Source organism: Capsicum annuum, chromosome 12 (genome assembly GCF_002878395.1).
Source record: "Capsicum annuum cultivar UCD-10X-F1 chromosome 12, UCD10Xv1.1, whole genome shotgun sequence".
In the NCBI taxonomy this organism is placed as follows: Eukaryota; Viridiplantae; Streptophyta; class Magnoliopsida; order Solanales; family Solanaceae; genus Capsicum; species Capsicum annuum.
Genome location: NC_061122.1, coordinates 53,882,745 through 53,909,226, shown reverse-complemented (window position 1 = coordinate 53,909,226; position 26,482 = coordinate 53,882,745). Strand labels below are relative to the sequence as shown.

The 26,482-nt window shown below is 32.5% G+C and overlaps 1 protein-coding gene across 1 annotated transcript in view; it reads right to left on the bottom strand.

The window, feature by feature from the left end:
* LOC124889609 (glycine, alanine and asparagine-rich protein-like) overlaps positions 1–26,482 on the bottom strand; it is a 56,024-nt gene that overhangs the window by 13,741 nt on the left and 15,801 nt on the right. Inside the window, exons 3-5 of the mRNA XM_047401576.1 lie at positions 19,358–19,538; positions 17,058–17,147; positions 16,915–17,012 (exon numbers count right to left, since the gene is read on the bottom strand). Coding sequence (XP_047257532.1) covers positions 16,915–17,012; positions 17,058–17,147; positions 19,358–19,538 — 369 coding nt within the window. The remainder of the gene's footprint in view (positions 1–16,914; positions 17,013–17,057; positions 17,148–19,357; positions 19,539–26,482) is intronic.

Sequence of the window (26,482 nt, the reverse complement as noted above, 5' to 3'; positions counted from 1 at the left end):
CACCACCATAAAAATTTCAGCAATTAGGCTTGAATATCCATGTGCCCAACACTACCAAACCAGTAGCAATAACGGCAATAATATAGCTTCGTCTTACTCGATTTTGTTTCTCGTCAGAAGCTTTGACTTTCTTCAACAAACCCCAGATTACACGATTTTCTTATGAAGGGTGTCGTTCTTCACACCAATCAAAGTAATCTTATCCACCCAATTTCTATAAAAATAAGAACACAATTATAAAATAATTACTAGTCAATAATTAATCAACTAATTAAATAAAAAATATTACCTTTGAAATCTTACAAGTAAAAAATCTACGACCTGGAATTTGTTGAGTCCAAGAAGTCTTCAATAGAGCTTCATGATCGCACTTACAATATCAAATATCTTTGTCACAAAAAACAATGAAAGACAAGCTCGACATTGTCAAGCTCAGTTGGAAAAAATGAAAAAAATACAAATAATCGAGATAAATTTGAATAGAGAAAAAAAATGAAGAAGAAAAAAAAGATTTGGAAATTTAGGAAGAATATGAATATATAAGACAATGGGATAAAAATAACCATTGGGGGACAAATCAACAAAAATGGGGGTTCAACGAGCCTTGGATGCGTGAATTACACGTGAGCAGCCAACAGGGTGAAAAGTGACAAACTAACACATTTGATGCCTATTTAATCTTGCGTGTTTAAAATGAATATTGTCTACTTGATGCCTATTTTATCTTAGGTGTTTAAACTGAACACTGTCGATGGGTTTCGCCTTTTTTATTTCAAGACACTTTCACTTTTTTATATGTAGTGTCAATTTTTTATGTCTAACAAAAATTAAACTTTTATAATGTAACAGATTGTCCATCTTTTGTAACAGATATTCTACCTATTCTGACATATATTTTATCTGTTGTAATAGGTTGGTCATCTGTTGCATTATATTGATGTTTCTATCTAAGTCTATCTATTGTAATAGTAGGAAGACCTATTTAATAATTTCCAATAGATTACCTACCTGTTGCAACATATGTCCAAATCTGTTTGATATTTTTCAACAGATGTATCGTCTATTGCAATAGATACATTATTTGTTGCAATATTTATATCTAGTATTCCATTTCAATTAATAAGTTCAAATCTAAGGAAAAAAAATAAATTCATAGACAAAATAAATAAATCGAAGCCTTCAGAAATTAGCTGAAATAAATCAATGAATAAATAAAAGATAAAAAAATTGTTATGGGTACAAATCTCAACAAATACATCAACAATTTAAGTATTGATGCCAAGAATTCCTAAGGAGGGGTGAGGTTATTACTTTGACAGACTCAAGCTATAAAGATCTACTCAATATAGACAAGTTGTTCCAGAATTCGGCTTTAGTCATCGTGGATCTTTATTATAGCTTACGTACGGTTTCTGCGCTTTCTGTTCTCTGTATTTCTATAAAAAGAGTAGCACATTGTCAATGTTATTTAACAGTAGATTCTATATCCACCTAGAAATCCAGAATTGGTCAATGCTAACCACCGAAATACAATAAAACAGAAAAGAATAACTCATCTATTCTAGCAAATCAAACAGGCCTTCCTCCAATTTTAAATTATCCCAAATAGATTATATTTCTGTTGCAACAGATGAATCAAATGTTGGGATAAATTTCTATATGAGAAAGACCTGTATGATAATTTTCAATGGATGAACCATCTGTTACAATATATGACTCATCTGCTGTATTAGATAGGTCATCTATTGGTACAAATAAAAGCAGTACGAAGAGCTATTTGATTTGCTAAAATATACGAGACATATGTTACAATAGATACTTTATCTGATGCAACAAGTTAGTCAACTGTTGCAACAGATGTACATATCTGTTTGATAATTTTCAGTAGATTTTTCATTTGTTGAAATAGATGTGTCTGTTTGTTAGTTGGAATAGGCATATATATTCACCTTCTTCAGCTCGTGCTGCTCTCCTTTGGCAATAGTACATTGCTCAATGCAAAACACGAGTAGAGGAGTTACAATTTTTCTTTTTTAGATGCTTGATAATGCCTTGGAAATTACTTCTCTTCTCCTCTTAGCCTTAATCTCTAATGGAGTGGATGGATATAAAATCCTCTTTGACAGAATGACCCCCTCTTAGATGTCAATTCTTTTACAGAAGCAATTAATGCATTAATGGCATTAATCACTACATCATGCTTCTCCTTGCAGTCTTGATATTTGCATCCAGAACATTCATTGGGAGAGGCAAAATTTGTATAACCAGTATGATCATACTCATAATGGTTTGTTTTAAATACTGTAAGAGGAGTATCATAAGCACCAACAGTAGCACAACTATCACCATCAACAGCTCCATCACCACTAAGACCATCAACAACAATAAGCCCACCCTCCAAAATTATTTTTATTCTAATGGTTGTTGCTCCAAATAATTCCATTTTTATTTTGTCAATGACCTTAGGGTCCGATAAAGTTTGCACAGACCGTAAAGTAAAAAGAATGGCATCTTCAACTGTCGATTGGTAGGAACTAGCGACGGATGCAGAATCTAACATAAATTATTACATATATTAAAATGATAATTAGAACATTCAAAAAAACATTAATTAAAATAAAAACTTAATTATAATTATACTTACTGTATCCTTCGGAGGGGTGAAGTGATCAAGAATTTTGCATTTTTATCAGTTTTGGCCGACAACCATCTCAAGAATCTTGGACAGGAAACTTCTTCTTGGTAGTTCACTTGTTGTCTTAAATAAGGAATGGCTTCAAACACCCAAGACTATAAAATAACATCATTTAATCAAAACCATTATTGAGTAAAAAAATAAATGATATCATAATAAAAGAAAGAAACATTTACCATGAAATCCCATGGAAAGCTATATAAGTTGACTGTCTTTGGCGCTAACGGAGTCAACAAATATTTGACAGTCATTTTGAAGCTTTCATAACCCAAGGATAGCTGTTAAACGCCTCAAGATCCTTGAAGAGATTTATTAAGCTAACGCTTATATTGTTGTTAACGTCTCTCGCCCAAAGAATATTATGTACCAACCAAACCAAGCACAATGACTTCTTGTGCTTCTTTGAAATTCTTTTACCTTTCAACGTTTCTATCAAATTTTTATTTTTGAAACTTGATCCAACAATGGACACCAGGTCATCACGATCACACGACTTGCCTTTGCCATTTTTTGGTGTGTGGGGTGCTTTTTGGGGTTAAAATTGGTATAACATGAGAAGGAAAAAGAGAAAAACATTTTAGTCTAGGAACTATGGCAAACTCCTTTCAACCAAAACAAACAGGCATGCCACAGTAATTTATACACACCTCATCCATATTATCTTTGTTTTCATACATAAATCTACGCTTGAGAAGTTCATATGCCATTTTTATTTGAAAACGAGCATTGTTGTCCTCCGCCAAATCAAGATATTTCCCAAAGCAGCTGTCTCTTAAATAAGCATCCAATTTTTATTCTTGAAGTATTTTTTTGAAGGTGTTGAAAGATTTTCCCATGGCTGACTTAACCACGAAATCACCCATTAAATCTATGGCACCATCGCACTGCATTCTCACAAGATAATGATCAATGCTAAAATTTTTGACCAACTCTTCGGTGGAAGGGCTATTAGAATTTGGATCATCTCTTTTGAAACATTTTTTCTCCCCGTGTTCATTATATTCTGCTTCCAATTAAGATAACGCTTGTAAAGCAAGCTCATAGAGTGGTGGATGTAGCCTAGCTGCTTCACTTGTTCCTTTACTTGGACTTGATTCGGTTTCTATTCTTTTGGGAGCCATATTATCTAAAATTAACAGGAACATAAAAATATATTATAGTTGATTAATGCATCATTAAAAAGGGATAACAATATATCTAACGTACAAAATAGTAAATCACACATTTGTTACACTAGGTAGGTTATCTATTGTACCAAATAACTAACCTATTGCAATGGATGAGTAATCTGTTACAATAATACAAAATATATCACTCATTTTTTAAGATAGATAAATGGTCTATACAATAGATCACACATCTGTTACAATATATGAGTGATCTATTGGAACAGTTAAATAACCTGTTGCAACTGATGAGTAATCTGTTGCGATAATATAAAATATATCACTCATCTATTGAGAAAGATGAATGATCTGTGCAATAGATAATATAACTATTGCAATATATGAGTGATCTGTTGGAACAGTTAACTAACCTGTAGCAACAACTGAGTAATTTATTGCCACAATACAAAATATATCAGTCATCTATTGAGAAAGATGAATGGTTTGTGCAATATTTCACACATCTATTGCAACATATGAATGATCTATTGAAATAGTTATTAATGATCAATATTTTTTAGATTTCTTCCAACAGAAGGGCCGTCTATCGCGACAAATAAATGATTAGTAAGAAAAATCAAGTCTTGGACATATCCTGTTGGAAGAGTTGATAGGATTTTATCTAATAGGAGGTTCATCTGTTGCATCAGATCTTTAATCAGATGGTTCATCCATTGCATCAGATGATTAATCTACTGCATCAGATTTTTAATCTAATGGTTCCTCTGTTGCATCCGATAGTAAATTTGTTGCATCAGATGGTTAATCAATTGCAACATATGCTTAATTTATTGCATCAGATAGTGAAACTATTGCATTAGATGGTTAAACTGTTGCACCCTATGCTAAATCTGTCATATCATATTTTTATCTGATGGTTCCTCTGTAGCATCAGATAATTAATCTGTTGCATTAGATGGTTAACCTGTTGCATTAAATATTTAACTGTTGCATCAAAATTTTAATTTGATGGTTCCTCTATTGCATCATATGGTTGATATTTTGTATTATATGTTAAATTTATTGCATCAAATGGTTAATATGTTACACCAGAAAGATAATCTGTTGGACAAAAAAATAGTAGCACGATTTTGTTCAATAGAACAATAGAAATATCACCATTTTTCCCAATAATAAGAACAAATCAACCTATCAATGGCACAACAAATTAAACTTCAAACTCGAACAACATAAGAGAAGAGAAGAAAAAAGAAGAGAAGAGAAGAAATACCAGAAATTAAAATTTTATTCAAACCGCATTTCAAATTAAAGCAACAAATATTAAAATTGTTAACCAATACTATAAGAGAAGTTGGGTCAAGTTCCTCATTTTCTTCAAAGCTAAAAAGGCCATAATTTTTTACCTATGAAAGAAAAAAAAGAACGATGAATAATTCGAATTTGTTGTGGCCGGAGAGCAAGGCTATCATGTTGATTGATGGTTGAAGTCGAAAAAGAACTTGAATCCCAACTATTTTTCGTTGGAGGTTGAAGTCGACGGAGATTTAAAGAAAAATTTTACAGAACTGTTGGTTGAGAGAAGTTGTCGAGAGAGGGGAGAGAGACAATTGATGATTTGGATTGAAGAGGGGTGTGGGTTGGGTTGATTTATATTTTTGAAAAGATTAGAAAGTTTTAAAAATATTAATCAATTCCACAATTAAGTTAATCAACTTTCCTAATTATGTTTGACCCTTTAAGTTGGTCAATGTCACCAATTCTTCATTCAAGACTTAAAAGATACCTTTCCTTTAATTTTCTCATCTAAGCATTATACCACTTAAATTGAAATAGAAGAAAATGTTTTATAAATCACAATAATTAAAAACTTAAATTATTTTAAAAAAATATAATTGACTGTTAATGTCACAGAAGTTTAGACAAGGAGAGTAACATATATTATTTGAAAATAACAAATTCTATTTGTATCGCATAAATTGAAATTAAAAAAGAGGAAAGTGCAGAAATGGCACTTTAGATCAAATAAATTCCACGAAAATGGCCATGAAATTTAAATTTTACTTTCTAGCCATTTCAATTTTCTGGCTTGTTCTGTACAGTGTCTACACACCTTCTATATAGTTTCTATACATATCTTATACATATAAATATTCTATACTAAAATTATATAGTTTCGATACACAATTTATATAATAACTGTACATTTTTTTACACATTTTATACAATAATTATGCAATGTTTATACACTTTCTATATATTTTTTATATATTTTTTATATGTATACATATTCGATAGAACTATACAATTTTTATACATATATCTTATAGACATATATATTCTATATAACAATTATACCGTTTTTATATAATTATATTTAATTATTATTTTTAAACAACTAAAAAGCAGAATATTTTTTAGTTAAAAAATTGTAGCAAAAAAAAACTGAAAATATTTTTAGAAAAGGACCAAATGACCCAAGTTGAAAACTCTATCAGTATTATTGTATATGGACTGTATCAATATGGTATATAAACTGTATTGAACTACATGGGCCAAAATGACCCAAATTGAGAAAGAATAGGAAATGACTATTATGTGGCATTAGTATATCCGACAGGACATTTTATGTCCATAGGCCTAAACTTGGCTATTTTTTGTAAAAAAGGTCTATACCATGTCTTTTTTCCAATAAAAAATAACATATACTGAGTCTGTGTTATCTAAAAAATAGTAACATAGGTTCATCACACTCTTATTAATTATAAATTTGTAGAGTTTAATTTTGATCGTAACTTAAAATTTTGAAAAAAAATTATATAATTGAATAATAAATCACAATAATTGATAATTTAAAATATTTTAAGAATATATCCAAAAATTATCTTGAAAAATAAATTTATTTAAATTTCAAAATTTAAAAGATGTTACATTAATTAATATAATTATTATCATAATATTAATTTAGGATGGATTTTAGGCCCGCGAGAACTTCTTCTAACTAGTAATAGAATACGATAAAGATAAGAATCATGAGAAAATTGAAGGAAAGGTGTCATTTAAGTCTTGAATGTAAGATTGATGACATTGACCAACTTCAAAGGTCAAACATAATTCGAAAACTTGATTAAATTAATTGTGGACCTTATTAATACTATCAAAACTTTCTAATCTTATCAAAAATACAAATCAACCCACACCCTTCTCCTTTCAAAATCAATCGTCTCTCTCCTCTCTTCCCTCTCTCAATCTCGATTGTTTCTCTCAAACTTTTCCCAACCAACAGTTCTATAAATTTTTCCCATCAATCCCCGACGACTTCAACCTCTCGGTGATAAATAGTTGAGCTTTGAGTTCCTTTTCGACTTTTAACTGTCAATCGACGTGACAACATTGCTCTCCAACAATAATAACTTCAAGTTCTTCATCGTCCCTTTTCTTCTTTCACAGATAAAAAATTAGGGCTTTTTAGTTATTAAGAAACAGGGGAACTTGAGCCAACTTCTCTTCAAGTATGGGTAAACAATTTCAATAGTTATTGCTTAAATTTAAAATGAGGACGGAAGAAAAACCTAATTTCTGATATTTCTTCTCTTCTCTTCTCTTCTCTTCTCATAGTAAAATATAATTTTTTGTTGTTGTTATGGTTCTTGTTATCGAACTATTGATTCGGTCTGTTGGTGTCTGTTGAGTTTTTGAAGTTTGATTTTTATCGTTTGTGTTTGTACAAACAAAACAACAATTTTGGTGATTTTGGTCACAGTTGATGTTCTTGGTGTTTGTGTTGTGTTGGTGTTGCTGGGTTGATTTGTTGTTGTTCTTGGTAAAAATAATGTATTTGGTATTAAATGGTGATAACGTTTTTGTTCTATTGAACAAAATCTTGCCACTAATTTTTTTTATAACAGATGCACCATTTGATGCAACAGCTGAACCATATGATGCAATAAATGAATTATCTGTTGGATGAAATCCTATTAACTATTCCAATAGGATGACATGTCTAAGACTTTGATTTATCCCAATAGATAATTCATTTGTTGTAACAAATGATGCTTCTGTTGAAAGAAATCTAAACAACATTTCAGCAAATGAGTGATCTGTTGAAAGAAATCACAACAGTATATAAACTATTTATTATTTACAACATATTACCCATCTGTTGCAACAGGTTAGTTATATATTGCAACAAATAACACATATATTGCAACATATGTGTGATCTGTTGAAACTGTTATTTTACTGTGTTGTACATATTAGATTTATTGTTATATTTTTTTAACGATGCTTTGATCAATTATAATATTTTTTATTTTCTTGCTATTGTTAGATAATATGGCTCCCAAAAGAAAAGAAACTGAATCAAGTCCAAGTAAAGGGACAAGTGAAGCAGCTAGGCTACATCCACCACTCTATGAGCTTGATCAGAAGCAAAAGATAATGAACACGGGGATGAGGAATGTTTCAAAGGAGATGACCCAAATGCTAATAACCCTTCCACTAAAGAGTTGGTCAAAACCTTCATCATTAATAGTTATCCTGTGAGAATATATTGTGATGATGCCACAGATTTAACTGGTGATTTTGTGGTTAAGTCAGCCATAGAAAATCTTTTGAAACCTTTAGAAAAATGCTTCGAGACCAAAAATTGGATGCTTATTTCAAGTATAGCTGTTTTGGACAATATCTTGATTTGCCAGAGGACAATAATGATTTTCAAATGAAATGATATATAATCTTCTCAAGCGTAGGTTTATATATGAAAATAAAGATAAGATGGAGGAGGTGTGGATAAATTATTGTGGCATGCCTGTTTATTTTGGTTGGAAGGAGTTTGCCATAGTTGCCTGACTAAAATATTATCCTTCTTCTCCTTCTCAAGTAATACCTATTCTAACCCAAAAAAAAGCACCTCGCACACCCAAAAAAGGAAAAGGCAAGTCAAGTGATAGTGATGACTTGGTGTCCCTTGTTGGTCCAAGCTTCAAAAACAAAAATTTGATTAAAGCGTTGAAAGGTAAAACACTTTAAAAGAAGCACAAACAATCATTGTGCTTGGTTTGGTTTGTACATAATATTTTTTGGGCGGGTGACATTAACAACATACCACTTGGTTTAATAAAGCTCTCCGAGGATCTTGAGGCATTTAACATCTATTCTTGGGTTTATGAAAGCTTCAAAATGACTGTTAAATATTTGTTGACTCCGTTAACGCCAAAGACAATTAACTTATATGGATTTTCATAGACTTTCATGGTAAATATTTCCTTTATTATTATTCATTTATTTTTTATTGAATAATGCTTTTAATTTATTGACTTTATTTTATAGGCTTGGGCATTTGAAGTCATTCCTTATTTGTGACAATAAGTGAACTACCAGTAGTAAGTTTCATGTCCAAGAATTCTGAGATGGCTGTCGGCCAAAACTGATAAAAATGCAAAATTTCTTAATCTCTTAAACCCTCAGAAGAAAGCAGTAAGTCTAATTCTAATTAAGTTTTTATTTTAATTAATGATTTATTTAAATAATTTAATCATCATTTTAATATATGTACTGATTTATTTTAGATCGTGCATTCATGGCTTGTTCCAACAAATCGAAAGTTAAAGATGCCATTTTTTCTTACTTTGCGGTTTGTGAAAATTTTATCGGACCCTAAGGTCATTGATAGAATAAAAAGGAATTGTTTGGAGCAACAACCATCACAAGAAAAATAACAATTTTGAAGGGTGGGCTTGTTGTTGGGTATGATGTTAGTGGTGATGGAGTTGTTGGTGGTGGTAGTGGTGCTGTTGTTAGGGCTAATGATACTCCTCTTGCAGTTTTTGAAACAATAAACCATTATGATTATGATCATACTGGTTTTACAGATTTTTCCCCTCCTAGCAAATGTTCTACATGCAAATGCCAAGACTGTAAAGTGAAACATGATGGAGTGATTAATGTTATTAATGAATTAACTACTTATGTAAAGAAATTGATATCTAAAAGGGGTGTCATTCCATCAAAGAGGAATTCATATCCATACACTCCATTAGAGATTAAGGTGGCTAAGAGGAGGAGGGAAGAAATTTCAAAAGCATCATCAAGCATCGAAAAAAGCAAAATTGCAACTCCACTATCTTTGTCTTGAACTTTTGATCAATGTACAAGGGCCACAGAAGAGCAGCATGAGCCGAAGAAGGTGAATATATATCATCTGTTCCAACAAACAAATAGACTATATATCTTTTGCAACAGATGACATATCTGCTGAAAATAATCAAACAAATATATCCATCTGTTGCAACAGTTGACTAACTTGTTGCATCAGATGTATTATTTGTTGCATCATATGTCTTGTCTATTTTAAAAAATCAAACAAGTCTTCCTACTATTTTATTTTGTACCAACAGTTGATCAATCTGCTGTAATAGATATTTCATCTGTTGGGATAAATTAAATCAAGACTTTCTACTGTTTTATTCTATCCAAATAGATGAGTCATATGTTGCAATAGATGGGTCATCTGTTGGAAATTATCATACAATTCTTCTCTTATTTTAATTTGTCCCAACAAATAATCCATTTGTTGCAACAGATAAGTAATCTGTTGGTATAATTTAAGATAAGAGGAAGACCTGTTTGATTTGGTAAAACATATGAGATATCTTTTTTTTGTTTTTTTGTATCTCTGTGATTAGCATTGACAATTCTGGCTTTCCAGGTGAATGTCACAGTAGAAGCTACTGGTGAACAACATAATATCACAGTTGATAATCAATTAACTACTTCCAAAAATGAATAAAACATGAAGTCTATCAGTCCATAAGAACGAAGAATTACCCGTTTGAAGGGTTCAACATCTTGGATGAGGCTTCAAAAAAACTAACAAAGTTGATCGACGACTATTCAGAATTGATTGCCAATAGGCTGTTAAGGCTTCATACCAACAGGTACATAAATCATTTTTAAAGATATTGATTTATACAATTCTTGTCGCAAGAACGTGACATTAACACATATAAATCATGCAAAAAATAAAATGACAAACACTACAAAGTGAACGAATTGGGTCTTGGTTTTGATATGTTCAACTTTATTATTGCACATTTCAGAACGAATAATTAGTGTCACGTAATCTGTAATGTTTGATAATATGTTCAACGCATCAATGTCATTTTTACTACCTTCGAAAAAAGGCCAAGTTGCAAACACAAGAATAATACAGATATATAATAGCTAATTATTTGTTCAAAGTTTATATCAATAATGCCTATGATAGGTATTGTCAATAACAGCCGAAAGTTTTCCGAAATGATGAATGTTTAATCAATATCACCAAAGGCTTTAGCATTCTAGTCGGCTTACCTTGATATTTGGTCGACGAAGTGTACATCCTAATTAATTGCGGTGATAAATTCCATTGGGTGTTGGCTGTCGTCGCTCTAAAAGAGAGGCGCATCCGAGTTTACCACTCGATGTCGGGAAGGAGATGATCTGGGTCGTCTTCTGAGATACAAAAGCTGGCCAAAATATTACCTACTTACCTGGATATAAGTGGCTTTTTGGACCAAAAGGTTCGTACTGATTGATCGACGATTGAAGCATATCGGGATAAAATGGGCAATCCATTTGATGTAGAATATGTTGAAGGAATTGCTCAACAACCCATTGGTATCCTGTAAGTATCAATCAAGTATCATTATTTAGTTTCATTTCATAAATTTCACAACGCTTACATTAATTACAAGATATGGATTATCTGATTTTTACAAACACAGAAATTGCGATTTTTTTGTTGCTGCTTACGTCGAGTATTTAAGCGATGGATTAAAAATACCAAATGATGGACTTGTAGTCGGATTAATCCATAAAAGATATGCTACTCTTTCATGAAAATACGGTAAAATGAAAGCTCAGAAATCATGCACAAGAGACATTAAAGATCTACGATGACACAAGTCAATTTTCATAGCACCGGATGAAGAACAACTTGTCCATATTGAGCAGATCTTTACTATCAAAATAATAACCTCTCCTTAAGAATTGTTGGCAGCAAAATTTAAATTGTTGATTTATTTGATATGTAGATCATATGTAACCATAACAATTTTTTTACAATTTTATTTATTAGTTGATTTATTTCATATTATTTCTAAAGGCTTCGATTTATTTTATTTTGTCTATGTTATCCTTATATTTGAACTTATTAATTGAAATGAAATACTAGATTCGAATATTGCAACAGATAATGCATATGTTGAAACAAACGACATATTTATTGGAAATTATCAAATAGATTTGGACATATGTTGCAACATGCAGGTCATATATTGGAAATTATCAAACAGGTCTTCCTACTATTTTGATTTGTTCCAATAGATGACCTATCTGTTACAACAGATAGACTTAGATATAAATATTTGCATAATGCAATAAATGACCAATCGATTACAACAAATAAACTATCTGTCAGAAAAGATAGACTATCTGTTACAACTAATAGACAATTTGTTGCATTATAAAAAATTTAATTTACATCAAATATAAAAAAAATTATCATGAAATAAAAATTTCCATGGTGTTTGTGTTTCTACATCATCTTTTTTATACACAGGCTCTAATAATTTAGTTAGTACGCCATAAGCCCAGACCTCTTGCATCCTTGCCACAATATTGTCGCACAGAAAGGCCGTTGGGTTGGACATTTTTGTGCCGGTCAGCAAACATTCGATGTGTGCAAGTGCGTACGACTCGCATGCGGCACCAATTTTATTTTTTGAAATGTCCTTATCCTTGTTTCGACCTCCAAAATCCCATGTTTGCTTCAACACTTTCGATGGCAAATAATTTATCAGTCTACTCTACCTCAACAAGTTGGGGAACAATGCCAATAGTGGCTGCATCTTGGTAAAACAAATCCGCCTCCTAGAAGACAGGCAAGTTGCAGTCATAAACCTTTATCATTCCCTCCTCGAGCAGTATCTCAAAAGCCAAAAAATATTTTTTTTTCTCCAAGTTCATGACTGTAAGAATCCTCTTTGCTTTGGTCCAGTCTTAGCCATATAGATATGGCCTCTTCCCTCTAATATAATTAATCATATCTTCATCCCATTCGAACCCAGAAACTAACAAATCAAATCCCGGGCCACCGGGAGTTGACGCTAGCTTAATGAGGTCAGTGTACCTATCCTTAAAATTATTATAGAAGTTGAGGTCCATTATCCTATCAGCAGCATCATAAGCTTTCAGGTACGCTAATTGCTTGCCCCTTATGAGGTAGAGAATTTCATCAACATACTGTGATGTAAGAAGACAATTTTTAAATAGGTTAGTAATTTTACAAAAGAAAATCAAAGTGGAAAGATTCAACCGATGGTTTATTTGTTGCACGTGATTCTCTAAATCTGTTAACAGATTACCCATCTAATGCAACTTATGCAACAGATGGATAATCTGTTGCAACAGAACCACCAGTTACACCAGAATACCCAGTTGTTGCAACAAATAATCCATATCTGTCATCTTTTTCATAGAGTAATTAGAAGACTAGGTTAGAAAAAGTGAAATTACTGTGTCTGTCATACCCGACTTTTACCTAAGGTCAAAATGAACACGACGTTATGGACTCTAATAGAATTGATTTTGTACAGAGTCGCCACCTAATTTTTAAGGAAAATAAGGAAACCTATTTATATATTAACAAGTATAACTTTATTTCAATATAAAAAATCATTTTAGATTTCAGGTAAGGGTTCAAATTATTCTGAAGGGAAAGGGTTAGGCACCTTCAGAATCCACAGAGGTGATTCCCGGCCAGACTTGGATTTATTAAAAGATAAAAGGAAAAAAAAAAGGTTTACAAATATAGCATATGTATTGAAATAATATAATGTGTATGTTGTCGTAAAATATATATAAACAAAAGTATATAAGTATATGTATGTAAAGAAAAGACAAGATTTGAATAAAGAAAAAATTGTTTTAAAGAAAAGGATCACGAAATATTTTTTAGTCTAAAAAATGTGAATTATTTGATTAAATAATTTATAAATATTTAATATAAATATTTATGACCTAAATTTGGCTAAAATCATGTTGTGGATTGCATAAATAAAGACTATCCCGCCCAACGCCTAAAAAATAAAGTTTTTACTATGATTAATATTTGTGCAATGATAAGTATGTAAGAAACACAAATACGAATAATTCAAGATTTTCTTTGAATGTCATTCCCGAAAAGTGTTCCCGAGAACCTGTACAAATACTCACGGTAAAGATGTTAGTAACAGATCAAGATAAATTAAGAACTATGTGTACATATATATATATATATATAGAGAGAGAGAGAGAGAGAGAGAGAGAATTTTTTATTAAAAGCGGGCTCAAATAAAGTTTTAAGAAAATTATAAAGATTCCATTATTGCCCGAATTTATTTATTTTATTACATATTTATATACGTAAAATTCATCTTTTTATTTGTGGAGGCCTCGAAAATCGACGGAGAATTTCTTCATCGATCAAAGTAGCATAGTATAGGTTTGTTACAGTGTAATAAAAATGTAAAAGGAGAAAAAGATTTAAAAAAAAAGGAAATTAGTTTTAGAAAGTGCAAAACCAACAACAAATCAACTGTAATATAGCAAATCATGAATTAAGTTGTCGGAGTAGAATTACTCCGTCAAAGATCAACATGAAATTACCAAACTAATGTAAAATTGCAATCTAAGTAGTAGCATAACAGTCAGTAAGTCAACCAAAAGTAAAGTAGGAATATTTATTGGAGAACATGAAGATCTCATTGCTAAACTCAAGTTCATATCATACAATCGTAAGAGAGATCCAAAAGGTTGCTTCCACGATGAGGAATGTCAGAGAAACACTCCAACAATAATGACAAATTTGGCCAAATCTGAAATGGTAAATCAAGAGTAACACAATTAAAATTTGAGGCAAGTAAGAACTCAAACACCACTACTGCTTTAATAGCGATGGAAGTCCAGGGTAGTGCGTTTCTCGGCCAAGTTTGCTAGAGGGATGAGAGAAGAAAAAGAGGTAGCACCGGCAGTGGTGGCTTCGGAGCTCACTCATTGGCGATCAATTCTGACATGGCATGACAAAAGAGGGGGAGAAAGGATAGCACGTCTGAGGCTGCCGATATTGATATTATTTGTCGGTCGTCCAGTGGCCAAATCTGATAACGGTAATGGGAAGAGGGTAAAGAGAAAGATGGGCGACTGGTTGCTGGTGTTGCGAAGCTCACCCACTGACGATTAACTCCATCGAGGCATGACAGTGGTAAAGGGAGAGAGAAGGAGGTATGAGATGGAGAGAGAGAAAGAAAGGCACATCTCTATGTGTATAGCACATCTCTATGTGTATACATTACTATATGTATGTGTGTTGTATTAATTTATTTTGTGTTTTCTAAGAGAAAAGAAAATAAAATTTGTGTATGGGGTAGTTGAAAAGAGAAAAAATATGTGTGTATTTTTTTATGTATTTTTGGGGAAAAATAGAAAAGGAGGGGAGATTTTCTTTTGTGTGTGTGTGTCTATTGTGCATGTATTTGAGAAACGAAAAAATATGTGTGGGTGTATGAAAATGTTTGTGTGTGAATTTGTGTCTTCCCCTCACCTATTTATAATAAAATTGGACACCCTTTATTATTCAAAGGATAAAAGGGTGTCCCTACTTTTTCTTTGAGAGCACCCTTTGGACTTTGGGTTATTGACCAAAGGATTTTCATCCTTTTAACCAACATACAAAGCTATTGTCCAAAGGGTAATGTCATTAAGTTGTCATTTTCAGATGTGACAAGACATTATTGTGTGGTCGTTGTTGAATGTAACAAGACATTATTATGTGGTCGATGTCGTATGTGACAAGACATTATTGTGTGGTCATCGTCAGATATGACAAGACATCAAATTATTATAATATGTATTAAAATAGTTGATCCAACTCAGTTTTTGCGGGTGTAATAAATGTACAAAAATGTATGTATTGATATGCAATTACAGAAAATATAAAAAATATAATTAAGAGATAATACCCAATTACCACCCTGAACTATACCCAAAAAGGCTATGACACACCTCAACTTAAAGGGGGTCCTATTACCCCCTGAACTAATTAAAAGTGTAATTTTGACACCCTTAGTGCCTACGTGGTGCCTACTGGCACATACGTGGCACAACACACTGAAGTGTCCATGTAGGCACACGTGTGTGCCACGTATGTGCCACATAGGCACTAAGGGTGTCAAAATTACGGGTAATAGGACTTCCTTTAAGTTGAGGTGTGTCATAGCCTTTTTGGGTATAGTTCAGTGGAATAATTGGGTATTTTATCTATAATTAATTTTAAAATATTATTAAAATGTGACATTATGTCGTGTGTGCAGATGATTGTAAAATGTTAAAAATGATAATGAATTGATAAAAATTCTAAAGTAAGGATAATTATTAATAATTTGTCAACAATTGTAAAAAAAATGTAAAAATTATATTTTTGTGCCCTTTAACGATCAGGAAGCTCGAAGACATTAATTTTAAGCACGGAGAGCCAAAATTGGGTGTCAACAGTGTCCACTACCACTGATCCATATCTGCCACCTTTTTGAAGTCCTGGGGAAAAGGTATTCATGGTGAAGGTTTTTATACGTTTCTTGGAATTTATTGTCTTTCTCAGAACAACCTTCTATTTGGAATCAAGTTCCAAATATATGTCCACCCTCTTCAATAGTCCCTGAACTTCAACATCTTTTGGAGAGAAAGGAGTTGCAATGTTTTTTGGTTTCATAATTAAGAGTATATGTTTAATTTCTCTTTTCTTCTTCCTAACCGCCACTGTAGGAGTGTATGGCGCACTCACCTTCTTGGATGGTATAACACCCCTCTTTGATTTTAATTTCTTGACTGATTTAGCGATAGCCTCTACTTTTTCAAAGAGTTTATCCTGTCTGTCCATGCACTCGTTGTATTACAATGAGAATATAAGGGTGAAAAGGGGTGAGAGGGACCACTGTAAGGGGTAGAGGGACCGGTGTAAGGGTAAGAGGGACCAGTGTAAGAGGTGATTTAAAACATATTTATTTTTTCTTGAACATCAATATGCTCATCATCATGACTGGCAGCAGCAACAGCATGGCTGCCACCAATATCAACAACTTCACTAGCAATACTCCCAAAAGCAGCACCCGAATCTGTTGCAACATGTTGGTCATGAAGAGCTTCAACATTAGCCTAACCTTGTCTAACTGCCCTTCTTATGGTTATTGCTTCAGCCAATTCCTTCTTTATTAACTCCACCGTTGGGTCTGTGATGGCATCAAAAAGACCTAAAGTAATAAATAAAGTCATTCCCAACTCCTGTTGAGTAAGCACGATCCATGGATGTACAACCTAAAATAAAGGGTGGATGCATTTAAATCAAATAATAATTTGCAGTCGGTTGGGTAATGTGTTAATACAAACAACATATGTAACAGATGATATTTATGGTGCAACAGATAATTCATATGTGGCAACAGATTAACCTTTTGTTGCATCATATTACCCATAAGTTGCAATGGATGGGTAATCAAAAAAGTTTGGTTTAGAGAACCAAAGCAACAAATGGTTAATTTGTTGTGAAAAATGACTTATCTATCGCAACAGATTAATAATATGATTCATCAAATGGGTAATCTGTTAAGATAAATTGTAATAGATTACCAATCTATTGTAATATATAAATCATCTATTTCAATATCTTTCTTTGATTCAAATTATTTTACTTGAAAGAAGACTTACTGCATTATCCAGAGGGTTAAAGAGATCACCCTCCTTAATTCTTATATTGCTCTTTGCAACCAATCGCCAAAGTATCCTTAGATGAGAAATCTCATCCGAGTAATTCTTGACCTGCTTTTGGAGGGAAGGAATGACTTCAAATGCCCAAGCCTAAAAATGTAAACAGGAAGCAAACCAAAATAAGTCATAATAATTATTTAATATAAACTAATGCAAAAGTATAAAAATAGTGATTAAATTTACCATGAAAGCCCAAGAAAAGTCGTACAAGGTGATCATCATTAGGGATGGATTTGTCAATAAATATTTAACAAACAACTTATAGTTGTCATATCCCCAGGGATAATTATTGAATTTCTTAAGATCCTCAACAAGCTCCAACCAATCATCTTCTATGACTTTGTTGACGTCTCTTGCCAATATAATGGAATGGGCAAACCAAACCAAGCACAGGTTATTTTTGTACTTCTTTGGTATGGCTTTATCCTTAAGATGTTGTAACAACATCGTGGCTCTGTAGCCACGTCCATCAATGTCCAAAAACTCCTCCATTTTTTTCTTATGTTTGTTGGTTTTGGAGGGTGGTCGCTTAGACAATGCCTTGCCTTTATTTGATGGTGGTGGCTTGGATGTCCTACTTACCTTTAAATTTTTGTGGGTTGCTTCCTTGATGAAAGGTTCTTTTGGACGATCGTATCTCAAGCCTGTCACTATGGCAAACTCTTGCATGCTAAAACAAATTGGCATGCCATAGTAGTTGACCCAGATTTCATCCATCTTTTTGCCTTCCTCCTTCAAATCTTTATCATCTCCACCGTACTTGATCCTGTACTTGAGAAGACCATATACTATGCTCATTTAGAAACAGGCATTATTGTCTCAAGAAAGTGTCCAAAAAGCTCTTCTTAAAAAATTTCTCTAGTGTTTCATTCTTCATAGTATCCCTAAATTCATCAAAAGGTTTTACCAACTGAGATTTGACTACAAAATCACCAGCTAGTTCAGTAGAGTTATCTATCGGTATCTCAACTTGAAACTTGTCAATACTAATAGTTTTGACAGGATCATGCTGGGATTTTGATCTTAATTCACGCCCCATTGGCGATGCATTATCATCATCATCTTTCTCACTTTCTATTTCCTCCTCTTCTTGTTTATCTTTTTCTTCTTCCTCCTCACTTTTTTTCCTCGCCAGCCTCTACATACCCTTCTCTACCTCTCTCAATATCATTTTCAAAACTTTTCACGACTTTACTTTTCCCTAACTGAGATTATTCAGGATGTTCCTCTAAATCCATTTGTACTCGAGTCTTTTTTGCTAAGTGATCAGAAGTTGATTCACTTTCAGTTTCTTTTCTTTTGAAGACATCTTTTAATACAAACAACAGAAAAAATAAAAACTACATTACAATTGATGTCTGCATAATTTGAAAAAAAATTTAAGACAGATTTTAATAATTTTTTATACACCACATTACAAAAAAATATTCTAGTCGATAACCCATCCGTTGGAACAGATGAATCATCTGTTATGACAGATGCGTAACATGTTGCAACAAATGAACAATCTGATGAATGAGATCAAAACAGTCTTGCTACTGGCTTGTCTTATGCCAACAACTGAAACATTTGTCGAAACAGATGGGGAATATGTTTAAAGACCTATGTTAATATCTCCCAATAGATGTTCCACCTGTTGTAACAGATGAACCACCAACACTAATGCCACCACCACCATCACCACCATCACTATCACCAAGACCACCAACACAACCACTAAGACCACTAACACCAACACCAATGCCACCAATATCGACAACAAGACCACCAACCCAACCAATACCACCAACACCACCACCAAGACCACTAACACCACTACCACAACCACCACTACCAAGACCATTAACAAGACCACCAACACCACAGTCAACACCATCCTATAATACCACGAAGTCAATGAAACACTATAATAAAAACTAGGATTTTCTTGAGTTCTTCCTACATTTTTAGCATCAAAACTCTAAATTGTTAATCCATTCTCGAAGATAATGTAATTAAAAGTGTTCTTTTTCTTCATTAACTAAAAAGTCATAATTTTTATATAAAAAAAAAACAAATGTAGAACTCTTCTCGAACTCTGTTACCTGTAAAGACAGAGAAAACAATGAATACAAGTAAGAATGAAGTAAAAAATAACAATTATATGGTGTGAAATGGGAAGAAAATTAATCTATTGTGAAGGGTTGAGCAACATATTGAGTAGTTGTTGGTTGTATTATTGAGAGAGAATGAAAAGAGAGAGAACTCAAGATTTGAAATGATGAAATGATTTTCTCGCAAATGGATGATTTGTATGGGTTGATTTGTATTTTTAAAAAGAATGATAAGTTTTGAAAATGTTAATTTGGTTAGAATTGATCTTAATTAATTTTTTAAAAGAGATAAATTTTAACCATTTCATCATAATAAACTGTATTAAGTTTAACCGAAACACTGATGAATTTAATGATAGCTTAAATAATAGCTTGATATGAATTGTTTCAACTCATATTTATTGATTGATGACTCAAGTCAGAAGGAACGCAATACCAACATCATGCAATTGCAACGACTCAATTGAAATTGTAGTTGATCCTATGAACTCATCCCTAGTTCTAGAAAAATTAATTTAGGTATTTCAAACAATGGCTTGATATGAATTGATTCAACTCAAATTGATCGATTGATGACTTAGGTTAGGAGGAACGCAATACCAATATCATGCAATTGCAAAAACTTAATTGAAATTATAGTTGACCCTATAAACTCATCCCTTATTCTAGCAAAATAGAGTTAGGTATTTCAAATAATGGCTTGATATGCCTCATTTCAACTAAGATTGATTGATTGATGACTCAGATCAGGAGGAGCACAATACCAATATCATGCAATTGCAACGACTCAATTGAAAATATAGTTGACCCTATGAACTTATTCTTAGTTCTAGCTAGGGGTGTACAGACCAAACCGCCAAGTCAAACCAAACCGACGAACCAAACCAAACTGAGAAAAAAAATCGACTTATGGTTTGGTTTGATTGGTTTGGCGTTAGAAAAAAATGACCATTCTTGATTTGGTTTGGTGTTAACCAAAAAAAAGTCAAACCAAACCCGAATCAAACCGACATAATATATATATATATATATATATATATAATATTCGAACTTTTTTATACATAAAATATTAATTAGAATCCACTTTTGAATACTTTTTCAACTAGTTTTAGTAATTTTCAATAATTTGAAAGTAGATGTAGATATATATTGGAAAAAATACATAAAGTAGCATACTTAAGTATTAAATTACAAAAAATAGCAACACTTTTATCAAATTACATTTTGTAGCATATGTATTTGTATGTATTTGTATTTTTGTAACAACAGTTTGCAAAAATACAAAATACATATCGATCATAAGGGCAGTAAAAAAATTATACGTATTTGTATTTTTGTAGCAACAGTTTGTAAAAATATAAAATACAACTTGCTATATTATTTAATTATGAAACTGTTGCTATGAAACTCATAATTAAGGGGAGTTGGAAAAAATTTAGGCCTTTAAGTTGTAATATTTGTCCATTAATTGCTAATTAAATAATCAAAAATCCAATATAAACATAAAACCTAAACTTTGCACTCTTCATCTCACTTTTTAGTTTCAAGAGAGTTTTTCGCTCCCCATTTTTTCATAATTGTGGTTTTTCATTAGCACATGAGTGAAAATATATTTGATCTAGTCTTCGACCACAATATAATTGTAAAAACTAAAGATTATTAAAAAAAAGCTGAAAAGATCAAAAAAATTAACTGAAACCTAAACCGAAAAGAATAATTTTATGTTGGTTTGATTTGGTTTATAGTTTTAATAAACCGACATGATTGATTTGATTTATTTTTAATAAAAATTGAACCAACCCAACCTATGTACACCCCTAGTTCTAGCAAAATCAATTTAGGTATTTTAAACAATGGCTTGATATGAATTGTTTCAACTAAAATTTATCGATTGACGACTTAGGTCCGGAGGAACGTAATACCAACATCATGTAATTGCAATGACTCAATTGAAATTGTAGTTGATCCTATGAACTCATCCCTAGTTCTAGCAAAATCAATTAGTTATTTCAAACAATGACTTGATATGAATCGTTTCAATATAAATTGATTAATTGACGACTCAGATTAGGAGGAACGCAATACCAACATCATGCAATTTCATTGATTCAATTGAAATTGTAATTGACCCTATGAACTCATCCCTAATTCTAGCAAAATCAATTTAGTTATTTCAAACAATGGCTTGATATGAATCGTTTCAACTAAGATTAATCGATTGACGACTCAGGTCAGGAGGAATGCAATATTTCCAACATCATGCAATTGCAAAGACTCAATTAAAATTGTAGTTGACCCTATGAACTAATCCCTAGTTCTAGTAAAATCAATTTAGTTATTTCAAATAATGGATTGATATGAATCATTTTAACTCAAATTGATCTATTGATGACTTAGGTCAGGAAGAATGCGATATCAACATCATGCAATTGCAATGACTCAATTGAAATTATAGTTAACCCTATGATCTCATCCTAGTTCTAGCAAAATCAATTTAGGTATGAAGTTGAACGTATGAACTCAATTGAAATTATACTAAAATAGAAGCTTAACCTATTGCAATAGATAACTTATTTGTTGGAAAATATCAAACAGATAAAAAACCTGCTGCCATAGATGATTATCTATTGGAAATTTTCAAACAGATAGAGAAATCTATTACAACAGATTACTTATCTATTAGAAATTATCAAATGGACATTTTCATCAGTTGCAACAGATGACTAAGCTGTTGAAAAATTTTAAACAGATATTTATATCTATTACAATAGATGACTTATCTGTTTTAAGATCTTTTTTTTATTTTAAAGCAATTTTTCTGTTTGAAATAAAAAAAGATAAACTACTAAGGCGATAAAAAATATTTCTTAAATAACTCAAAACTCTCCTCCTTGAGTTGTCATTTCTTGTCTATTCAATGTCACCCGTCCCTCGTGTCCCTCAAAGTTATTAATGAATATTTAAACTCATCTATATAATTATCTCTCCTTCAGCAATAAATTAATTCATCTTTCTTATTTTTTCTCTCCTTTTTAGGGTAATCACAATAATTTTTTTTCTCTCTTTTCTTTCTTCTCTCCTCTTTCGCATGAGAATCCTGTCGGATCTCAACCAATTTATCTTTTATCGATTGAAATTGGTGTTTTGATCCCCTTGCTTTTGACATTGCAGGTATGGTTCACTATTGCTCTTTCATTCTCGTCTTTTTCTTTGCATGTTATTTAAATTAGTTATTTGCATATGTTGTTTTTATTTATTTACCTAATACCTATATCCTATTTATTGAAAGAATTAAAGGAAAGGTTCTTGAATGAACAAACCATTATTTTTATTAAAATATGCGAAAAAGTCATCTATTAGGAGAACTTAAAAAGCCTTATTGGCAGTATCATTTTTTCTAATCTCTTTTGTTTATTTCTTTGTTGTTGATATTATTATTAATGTTGTTGGTGGGGGTAGTGTTGTTGGAACGTGTGGTGTTGGTGTTATTGATGGTGTTGGAACATATGGTGTTATTTTTTTATTGTTGATGCTGCTGTTAATTTTGTTATTGGTGTTGCAACAGATTCCCCAATTATTGCAACTGATAAATCAGTTATTTGAATAAATCCAACAACTCTTCCAAGAGAAGACCCATCTGTTGCAACATATCGATAATCTGTTGCAATAGATTTATAGCCTGTTACAACAGATTACTTATCTGTTGAACAAAATGGGGAATCAGTTACAACAGATGAGTCATATGTTGGAACACTTGTTGTAATGTGTTGTATTTATTTAATTTTATGTTGCCCTTTTTTAAAATTGTACAAACATCAATTGTAATGCTTTTCTTGTTCTTCTCTTGTTTGACATCAATTCTTTTTGTCTTGTTTGTAGATATAAGGAAGTGAAAGTTGATCAACTTTTGCCCGACCAACATAAAAGGCTAGAGTAAAGATGGGTTAGGAGGAATAAACTGCTTGCAGATGGAACCACTTCATATGAGAGAGGTATGTATTATTGATCATGTTATCGTGAAAACACACATAGAGTACACTGATTTTGTGAATATTATTTTTCATTGATTAGTCATTGATCATTCAAATATGATATCTGTAATTTTGCAGTTAAGTTTGATAGGTCCAAACCGATAAGGCTGAGGGACCCTGTAAGTGGTGTCGATAACCTATTACGGTTTAATGATGGTTTTGCAAATGTTTATGTGTCAAGTTTCGTAAATGAATCAAGTTTTGGTGGCATTTTAAAAAAATTCAATAGTGATTGGACTAATTTTGAAGGTTCAATGGACTTTTGAAAGGCCTCCGAAGCATCACACTGCTGCAACCAAGAATGAAAATCAAAATAGTTATTGTCCTAGCCCAATTTTATATGGTTGGGTTGCTTGGGGTGATAACTATACAACAGAAGGTACGGTAGAAGAATACCTGTGAGGAAAAAAGGAGTTGATAAAGATTATATCATCTCGAACCTTATTAAAATAGAAACACAGGGTACCAAGGAACGTGTAGCGAATCTAGTCAATGAAATTAACTTAAAATATGAGAAATCTGAATCAAATGCAAATATGAAAGTGTATCAAAACATGTAAATCCGTCAGTCGTCTCTCTCAAAGAAAAATAGTCTTGCTGGATACTTTGCTAGGTAACTGCGACTAGTTAGAGTGGTCAAAATGATCATCTCCAGAGAAAATAACAGAACACCAAGGAAGCAACTTTGCGGACACCGTGGGTTGAAATGCTGTACATTAAAGACTGAAACTTGCACCAAGGAATTCTGAAGTTGAATTAAGAGATAAATCCAAGCCGGCAATTTTAGAAGTTACACTTGCATCCGAGGACTTCAGTTTGTGGTTCTGGTCATGTCAGTCACAGTAAAAACAAAAAGGCTTGGGATTTCTGCCCGACTTCATACCTTTTTGTTTCCACTGCTATTCACCTGATCGAAACCACAAACAGAAGGCATGGGATGCAATTTAAAATTCAGAAAAATGTCTTCTTGGCTTGATTCCTTATTTTAACTTCGGAAGTTCTTGGTGCAAAATTTCATTCTTTACTTACATCATTTCAAGCGTTGGTGCCCGCAAAGCTGCTTTTTTGGTATTATGTTATTTTCTATGTTGGTGATCATTTCGACCACGCTAACTAGTTGCATTTCCCTAACAAAGTGTCCAGCTGCAGTATTTTTCTTTGAGAGAGACGACTGAAGAATTTTTATTTTTGGATACTCTTTTATATTTGCACTTGATTCAGATTTCTCATGTTTTAAGTCAATTTCATCAGCCAGATTCACTAGAAGTTCCTTGCTTGCTGCCCTATGTTTCCTCTTCAATTAGGTCTCAGATGATACAGTCTTTCATCAACTACTATTTCCTTAGCAGGTATTCTCCTACGGCTCCTTTTGGCGTATAATCATCTTCTCGAACAACTCATCCATATAAATTTGGGCTAGGGGAATTTCTATTGGTTTTTTGCTCTTATTTGCTGCAGTGGGAGGCTTCAAAGTCCTTCTCAAATTCCAGTGCACCCGTAAGTTAGTCCAATCTCTATTGGATCTCTACAATGACACCAAACATTGATCCCTTCTCAAAACTTGACGCACATAAACATTAGCAACAACCGTTATTGAATTGTAACAGAGTATCTGTAACGCCCCAAAATTTCATCTCGAGATGCCATATGGTGCTTAGGGCTACACGTAGCCCCAAGCTAACCCTCGGAGCCAGACACTACCTCAAGGAATTCAATTCAAGAATAGTCATGCATAACAAAGAGATATACCACATCGAGTTCAAGAGAAATATTAGAGAATACTAGACTGTATAACCAAAATATATTAAATGTCTGTACATACCAACCCTCTAGTCTAACAAAGACTCTATACATCAAAATCAAGGAGCCATTAAGACAAACCCCCAACTAACTCAAACAGTACTGAAAGCCATAACAACAGAACGATATCACAAAAATATAGACACGATCCTCAAACCATGAGGACTCACCACTGAGGGAACGTAGTTGAGGCACTCGAATATCGTTAACGCAGCTGCGGCTGAGTACCTAAACCAACATTATGAGAAAATGTAGCCCATAGGAAAATATGTGGGTCAGCACTTTGGAATGTACTAAGTATGTGGGGGTGCATGCAACAATGCAAATATCATCATCAATTTCATAAAATATGCATATGTACAATGATGGCTCACTTGGCTTGAGTTAGACTAAAACATACTTTTCATGATCTCATAGTAAATAAATCATATGATAAAAACCTCATAAATCATCATAAACAACTCAACTCTTCAACTCAAGACTCAAAGTGACTCGATAATTCAAGAAACTCAACTCTTATGGACATAGGAGGTTCTTATAACCGACATAAACTATGTGAGCTACATAGAGTCCAACGTTTTGCCCTCCAAAGGAGAGAACCCCACATTGGCGGGAGCGTCGTACTCTTTCCAGGGAGTACAACCTAATTTAGTGATCACAATCTCATACTCGGCATCTGGCCCACAATTATCAATATCAATCCTATGGTGGCACGTAGTTTCGAAGAAATACCACATTTCCTGCTCGGTGCTAAATACTACTCCCAGACACAAGCTCAGGACGCGTTAGGAAATCCACCACAAACATCACAAGGGTCTATCATGAAGACCAAATCAAATCTCTTTCTCATTTATCAAATCATAATCCATAAATTGATTATGATTTGATAAATGAGAA